Genomic DNA, 8187 nt, shown 5'->3' with positions numbered 1-8187 from the left:
ATCGCAATAAAAGAAACGAATAAGACTGGGTAGTTCTTGCGTGCGTTAAAATTCGGTATGAATGCCAACTTCAATGTGATATACCACACTCGTAGTGTCAAAGTGCTAGCCATAAGGATTATGCAAGGTCGATGCAAATAGGTCGCGAAGCTTCGGGCGGAAAGCGATTCATAACAAATTGAAATTTTTGAAAGCTACCGGATTGACTGACCGTTATTGTGCTACACCACGTGCCTTCATCGACGTGACGGGCGCTCCCCCCCCCCCCCCCCCCCCGCGTTCTTCTGACCACCACGGCTGATTACCGCGAAGAATCAAGAATTAGACGCGGGTGACTTCAAGCTGCATCAGGCCTTCCCGCGAGGAAAGAAGAATGCGACGCGGGTGCCGTCAGCATCCGCCCCGCCTCGTTCCTGCCGACGAGGAGTCCAAAAAGGGATTTAAGCCATAACCGGCCCTTTGTGAGGAGAGAGTCGCCAACAGCCGCCCCGTCGGTCTGGTGCGCTCTTACTGCTATTTGTATGCGATTATCTGCTATTACCTGCTATATCTGTACATATTATATAAAGCTTTTCCGCCTCCTCTTCGTCTGCCCCAAGAGTCCGTCTCTCGTCCTCGACCCCGAGTCGCAATACCGTCTGTGATTCGCACTGAGTGACCGTCTGTGATAGAGAGCAGAAAACTGTTACTACGTCCCCGCGATATCCACAGCGGACTTTTCTTCTCTTAATCTTTCCTTCCCCATTTCCCTTCCCTCAGTGCAGGGTAGCCGACCGGGCTCACTCCTGGCTAACCTCCCTGCCTTTCATTTAGCATCTTCCCTCCCTCTCTCTCTCTCGCACTCTTTAGTATTCTATTTTAAGCATGCATCTACTGTCATGAAATATGCTTTGTTTTTTTCATCACTAGTCACAATATAGCTTCCGGTTCACTTAATTTTAGTAGACAAACGAGTTACCCTTAATGTATCTTGTGGCTTGTTTCTTTTTTTCTTTCTTTCTACTTCGCATCCTTCCGACGTGCCGCCAGGTTTTCCAGTGCCGCCAATCTCTCACAGCAAAGATCGGGGAGGACGTGGCCTTGAAACCACTCGCGCCCACCGCACTATAAAGAGCGCAATGCACCGCCTCTCAGTGGAATTAATCAGACAGAGGAGAGAGAGAGAGAGCGACAATGTCGTCTAGACGAAACCACACGTCGCCCACTTAGCAATTTCCGCTCCTCTAGCTGGTGGGCCCGCCAAAGCCTCAAGACACCCTCAACCCCCTCCACCCCAAACGCACTTTGCGTCTTCCCTCCACTTCAGTGTAGATATGTATTTTAAAAAAAGATCAGTACATGTAGCACTGTATTTACGTAACCAACGATGCACACACAAAGCCAGCCACTGTTGCCGCTGGCGAGCGTAAGCAACACGAGACGGTGGGCACGTCACGCACGCGCCGACGTCGTCTCGGTGTTCCCGCCAACGCGGACGGAAAAGGGAAGCATCAAAAGGACACACAGAATGAGCAGGGAGCAGCAAAGTGTTCGGGAATGGGAAAGGATGATGAAACAGGGCTTGCTCGCAGATCGAGCCGGTGGCCCCCCAACCGGCCCGGAGCTCTGTTAGCCGCACGGCACGGACGCCAGCGCACCCTGGCGATTGTGGCGAAGAATGGCGGCGACCCTTTCCCGTTGCCATCTCGCTCTTCACTCCTCCGCCCTCGGACGATGACGACGGCCGCGGCGGCGGCGAGCGCTTTCTCCTCCATCTTTCGCCTGCTTTCCCTTCACCTCCAACATGCAACCTTGCTCGGTGGTTCACACTAGCGAGAGGCCGCTTCCCTTCGCTTCCCTCGGCCGTCCCGAGGAGCTCTCCCTCTGAGCGACCGTTCCACCTTATTTCCCTCCCTGACGTTCCTCACTCCCTCTCGGAATCGGAAAAGCCTCTTTCCGCGTCCGAACAGCGAGCTGGAGGAGGCCGCGATTCCTTTTTTCCCTTTCCCTAGCCGGAGAGGGGGCAGCAACGGTCGCCGGCGGCGGCGTTCGATCAATGAAGTCGTCCCGGTTCGTCCGAAAAAAAGAAAAGGGAGGCAGAGCGCGCCGTCGCGACACACTCGATATTCACCGCCACCGTTGCCGCTGCGAGCAGCCGGCTCCGAGAAGATTCGTGCTCAGACGGCGGCTGCTGTGTTCCGCGGCCGGCAGCGCACAACGCCGGGCACACCACCGCCCGCCAACAAACATGGAAGCCGCCGTCGACCTGCTGACCGGTGCACCGAGCAGAGCCGCGGCGGCCGCCGCCACGGCGAACTCCGGCGCGCTCTCCAACGCCACCTTGGCCCGGGACCCGCGCACCACAACATGGCCGCTCGCCGGCAACCCGCCGCTCATCGGCGCCCTCCTGCTGAGCTACGTGTACCTCGTCAAGGTGGGCGGGCCGCGCTTCATGCGCGACCGCAAGCCGTACAACCTGCGCCGCGTCATCCTCGTCTACAACGCGACCATGGTGCTCCTCAACGCGTACTTCGTGGTCAACTTTCTGTCGCGCTCCTACCTGGGCGGCGGCTACAACGTGCTCTGCCAGGGCATTCGCTTCGACGCCGACCCACGCACCCTCGAGCTGGTGTCGTTGTGCTGGTGGTACCTGCTGGTGCGCATCGCCGACTTCTTAGACACCGTGTTCTTCGTGCTGCGCAAGAAAGAGTCGCACGTCTCCTTCCTGCACGTGGTCCACCACGTCCTTGTGGTCTTCAACGGCTGGTTCGGCCTCTCGTACGGGCCCGACGGTCAGGTGATGTTCTGCATCTGCCTGAACAGTTTCGTGCACGTCATCATGTACACCTACTACTTCCTGTCACTGTTCGGGCCACGCGTCCAGAAGCACCTCTGGTGGAAGCGCTACCTGACGCAGCTCCAGTTGGCGCAGTTCATCCTCATCTTCGTGCACAGCACCATACCGCTATTCAAGGACTGCGGATACCCGCGGCCGCACACGTTCATCGTGCTCTCCGAGTCCGTGCTGTTTTTCGGCATGTTTGTGCGCTTCTACCGTGGCGCCTACAAGAACAAGCAGCCTGCCAAGGCAGCCTGAGAGCGTTTACTGCGTCGTACTCCATCTCGAAGTGGGTCGGAGAGTCTTTTTTGTCATGGCTAACATGTTACGGCAGATGGCTGACACCTACAGTAGCTGCGAAAGTGTTGCCGTGTACGAAGCCAGGCAGGAAGCACAGCGGCAGTTTGTACGGTTGATTGACTAACGGTCCACATCAAGACGTCGTTCTAATAGAGTAAGGGAAGCGATCATTGATCTGCTTTTCAGTGAGCTATCGTTTTCTACTTGTTTGGCAGAGACGCAGAGCAATGCAGCGGCCAGTTTGGCAAACGCCTTTAGCCAGCTGGTATGTTTTCTTCTACAAATTATTTTTCTGTCAACGTGTTAGGCTCTTTAGTATAATGACATTACCACATCGATCAAATTTACGGATTGCGCAAGCTTGCCTAGGAGGAGGAGAAAGAGGATGCTAGCTATGGGCGCCATCCTCCATAAGCTCGGCTGTTGAGGCTTGTTAATAGATTTCTAGATGCTACGTAGTACATGACGTTTTTCGCAGCGGCTCTGAAACTTGACCAGGCAGTTGGGTATTCTTGTGTTCCTGTTCCTCGACGCAGTCATGCTGCTTGTGGGAGTTTTAGTTTCGTTTGCCAGCGAGCATCAGCCGCATAGCCATTGTCTAAGGCGAGCTGATTACCGACATAATGCTGGACGGTCAACATCGTCTGCTAACCAATTAAGTTTTGAAAGGAACGTGCCCTTGCAGATCCGGCTTCACTTTGGTGGACAGGCGGTAACTTCCAAGCTCCGCGTTCTCGCAGAGACGGCTGCACAAGTTTGAGTTATTAAGCAAAACTATTCAGCGTCCATGAGGCTAAGCGCTAGCCGACTCGTGTATTAACTTGAAGTACGGCATGCTGCATGATTCCTGAAGTCCTTCCAGAATGGATATTTAACTCGACGGCCAAAGTCATTTTTTCTAAACACATAAGGAAGTCACAACTTGATGTGTGATGCGAACTATATAAGCATGTGACAAATTTAGAACATGCATCCTTAGGCGCATGGTGAATGTTCCACACCTTCTTTTAGAGACCAAACAGGTTTCAGTACATTCAGTGGATCCATATTTTTAAATCCTCACTTGATGTCACCTACACATGCTTCCTGTGGACCATACCTGACTAGCATAGCTGAACAGTATAGCGAAGACAATTATCCCGCAACGTGTACAATCTGTCAAGAGAAGAACGATACATAGCAATGACTACCAGGGCTATGCCAGGTGAAGTGTTAACAACTAGGAGAAAACTCTGACGAACTGTATTGAACAAAGCGATCTGCTTAGTGTGCCACGAACAACGCCACTAAAGTCATTGATGAAACAAAAATGCAGCGCAAGTGGCCTGTGCCTCACGAACGTTCTAGGGTTCTAAGTCTGCAACACCAGTATGGGCCGAAGGTGGACGTTTCATTTTCACCGATGCGTCGTTGTCGATGTTAAAGTTTTACCATACAGCGTTGCAACCACTTACGTGCGAAGCGGGAGAGGGGGATATGGCCGGGTGCATTAACGAACCAAGTGGAGTAAACAGCTGACCACGCAACGCCGTTAGAAGGCGGACTGACCTCCGGCGAGCTAGAAGAGTTTAAGCCAAAGTATAGGCATAGCAAAAACTAACACTCGATATTCTCCTACAGAGAGGTCTGCTGCACGCTTCTATTGGTGTGGCACACCTGCCGCGTTCATTTAGAGTAAGAACTGTACTATACGACGTCAGAGGAAACCTGGCAAGAGGGCCTTTCAGGATGCGTGGCAGTATCAAGACGCAATGCAAAGAATGAACGTGGAACGTGTCACCAGAGATTGACAAATTCATCTTGGGCCGAGGCCGTATCAGAAAACGCTGCAGGGTTGTGATGGCACTCCGATGTTACGGGATGCCAGAAAGAAAACAGTGGTAAGAGAGGAAGTCAGACCCGCTGCCCACTGTAGGACCCTTGTGGAAGCGTAGTGAACTTGTGTGGTGCTTCCTGAGAAATACCTTTCCTGGAGTACAGCTGCCCCGACTCCTGCAGTCCGAATTCGTGAAACACATGCTACCTGTGCGTGCAGTGACTGCTTGGGGCGCATGTGTGGTACTACTTCATGTCTTTCGAGCGTACCGGGTGTGCGACCTTGCGGAGAGTTCTCGCCCCTGACACTGACCAAGCCAGAAAATGCCTTAGCGCATCACGCTACGGGGCATGATTCTGTTCCTTTTTCTTGGTGGGTTTAGGTCTTGAAGCCAAAAAGACAAAAAGAAGAAGGCACTGCTTTACTTCCATCCAGGAGCCGAGCTTTAGCCGTGATAAACGTCTTGCCATGTTGTGAGGCACGTTTGAACAATATGTGTGTGCGTGTGTGTGCGTTTGGCTGTTGGGACGATACGCGATATAATATTATGCATAGCGATTCATTGTATGTGTACCTGTTTTGTGACCTACGTGATGTTGGTTAAAGTGAGAGAACACCCATTCTTCAAGGCGTCTGCTTGTTGTCTTTCCGCTAACTATGGCGCGGGCACGAGGTGGTTTGAAAGCGCTCATCAAGGGCGCAGCTTTTACGTTCACCAACGTTGGTCACTACATGTAGATATCAAAGAAAAAAATGAGAAAAGATTGGAAAAAAGCACGATTTATTTTCTGCAGTAAATAATAAAGAAACAAGATATTCCCAATTTCCTGATTCAATTTTTAAGTGTTATAAATTGATTTTGTCGCCATTTGGACCTGAAGGCAACTGTTCCCTCGAGTAATGGAAGCCAATGGCACGCAGCCCTGAAAAGGAGCAACAAAAAAGATGGTACAGCTCTTGCTCAGCTCAGCTCTTCCTTGGTACAGCTGTTGCTTTAGTACCATGCTTGTGCATGGCACTAAAGCAATTCAAAAAGCCATACGCAAACATTTAGTTTTTACCAAGCGCGGTTCGACATTACAACACTCCGGCGAAGTTCTGCATGCGCAACAGTTGTGTACGGCCCCTGACACCAACCTGCGCGGCGCGCCAGTCTCGGAGCCTATAGTTTTGCCATATTGGAGTCGTCACCATTTGTCAGAAACGTTTAACGCGGCATGTACTAGCTGAAATACACGGAAATAGTAGACATAGTTACGATGCATATAATTAATATTTCAAAGGCGCGGCGGGCCTTTGAAAAATACTCGCTGGCACCAACGCATTACGGTAACGTTAACGATGTGCGAATGGGAGCTGCGAACGATCGGGGACAAAATTTTTGGTGTGTTTTAGACCCAACCTAATTAAATTTTTAGATTGTCTCCCATAGTTCAGTACGGGACCAAATTTCACACGAATTTAGTCCAGGAATGTAATATGGGACTCGGCAGCGCATGTCGATGCATCGACCTGCTAGCGAAGCCTTTGCTATAATGAACCGCTCCCGTCTTAGGCATATCGGCTACCGCAAATAGTATCGCCATCATCTGCCAGTTTACTGGATTGGTCTGAATTCGGAAATGCGCATTCAAAGCTGCTCGGCAGGGTCTCAGGTGAGTGATTAGGAAGGCTAGTGGTGGTGATGGTGGGTTGTACTAACGGGAGAGGAGGGGGGGGGGGGGTTAGCCTGGCGCACAAGGCCGGCAATTGCTCCGCCCGAGCGTCTCTTATAATATCACTACGGTGTTTCACCACATCATGTCCATCAAACCAGTCTCTCTTGAGAATGCGATAATGAGACGTGAAGTTTTTTTGCGGGCTATAGCTGATCCTTCGGGGAACACAAGGCGTTGTAGGCAGGCATGCGGAAGGTCTTTCATTCGCAGATTCTCCATGTGAGCGTCCCTTTCATCTTGAAATTTCTGGCACGACCACAGAAAGTGTCCAATGTCTCCTGGCTCGTCGCATGCCGTACAGTTCGGAGAATTGATACGCCCCGTCTTAAATAACCGTGCTGGTGTACGAGCAGATCCTGTACTTATTCGATATTAGAAGTGAGGCTTCTTGTCGAGAAAATCGATTGGTTACACAGGGCATACCTGTATGTGGTGGAACGCAAAGCGACCCAAAGTGATCTCGAATGTCAGATTTTTTGAACTTGATTACGCTTTGGGGCCTTGACTCTGGGAGGATGATAGAACGCTGCATATGCAAGAGCATCAACTTTTTTTCGTTGCCAGCAATACCAATTTGGGAGGAAATCTACTGAAACTTTACTGTAAAGTCTGTGTTGCCGAGTTATTTCACGAGGGCTACTACCACGGTAGAGTTTGTGCAACGCGCCTTTGAGTCCGTAAGGAGAAGCACATTCTGTGGAGGCAGTCTTTAGTTTGCGCAGAGCAGAGGCTATTGCCACGCCTTCCAAAACTGTCGATGAGGTTGTACAGTCCAGACGGCCAGACCACGTATATCTCAGAAAGGAAATATAGAATGCAGCTGCGCAGCGGTCTTCGTCTACTTTGACAGAGCCATCTGTGTATACTTGGAGGTGATTCGGGTAAGTCGTGTTCAAATGTTCCAGAACTAGTGTCGTGGCTTCTGCAGATGGAATGCCACTCTTAGACTGCCCTCGTGGTCATAATAATGAAGATAAAACACTCCCCTGCGGTACACCACGAAATATAGCTACTTCATCGCTCAAGGTGTCGCCAAGACAAACTCTGATGCGGCGATCATAGAGAAACGTATCTATGAAGTGCGAAAGATGACCCATGATGCCTATAACTTGGCTGATGATGGTTAGTTCATGTACCATGTAACGTGAATGTCGAGACAGCTTCAACCAATGCTATTGGGTGTATTGCCCCATCAAATGACGACGACTCCGACAGGAAGTTATTTCTTGCATAACTTCTACATTTATTTTGTTTGTTGCGATAGAATTAGCAATTCATTCCATGCACTATTTGGCATCTTTACTGGTGCCCATTTACTTTATTGCGAAAGGAGTTTCTATTTAATCGCACGGTTGGCCATAAGGAACACAATTTGTAATTAAATACGTGCAGTCCTTCGTGAAAAAGCTTCATAAGTGGCCTGTGGAACTTATATGGTCCGTAAATAACTGTTTATAGTCTCTTGGCTGGTCTGTTCGTGTCCCGGCACCTTTAAGCACTCTCTCTCTCCTGTGGTCTTTGTTCCTAGACACAGT

General features: G+C 50.7%; 1 protein-coding gene across 1 annotated transcript; it reads left to right on the top strand.

Annotated features, from left to right (window-relative positions):
* Positions 1–2147: 2147 nt before the first annotated feature.
* On the top strand, positions 2148–5828 carry LOC119450405 (elongation of very long chain fatty acids protein AAEL008004). The gene has a single exon (XM_037713841.2). It carries the CDS (start codon positions 2228–2230, stop codon positions 3074–3076), a length of 849 nt encoding a protein of 282 aa, XP_037569769.1. The 5' UTR covers positions 2148–2227; the 3' UTR covers positions 3077–5828.
* The last annotated feature ends 2359 nt before the right edge of the window (positions 5829–8187 follow it).

Source organism: Dermacentor silvarum, chromosome 4 (genome assembly GCF_013339745.2).
Source record: "Dermacentor silvarum isolate Dsil-2018 chromosome 4, BIME_Dsil_1.4, whole genome shotgun sequence".
Taxonomy (NCBI): domain Eukaryota; kingdom Metazoa; phylum Arthropoda; class Arachnida; order Ixodida; family Ixodidae; genus Dermacentor; species Dermacentor silvarum.
Note: the sequence above shows the minus strand (reverse complement) of the source record. Positions and strands in the feature narration are given on the sequence as shown.

Coding starts and splice junctions, on each gene's coding strand:
- LOC119450405 (XM_037713841.2), top strand. CDS start 2,228: ATGGAAGCCGCCGTCGACCTGCTGACCGGTGCACCGAGCAGAGCCGCG.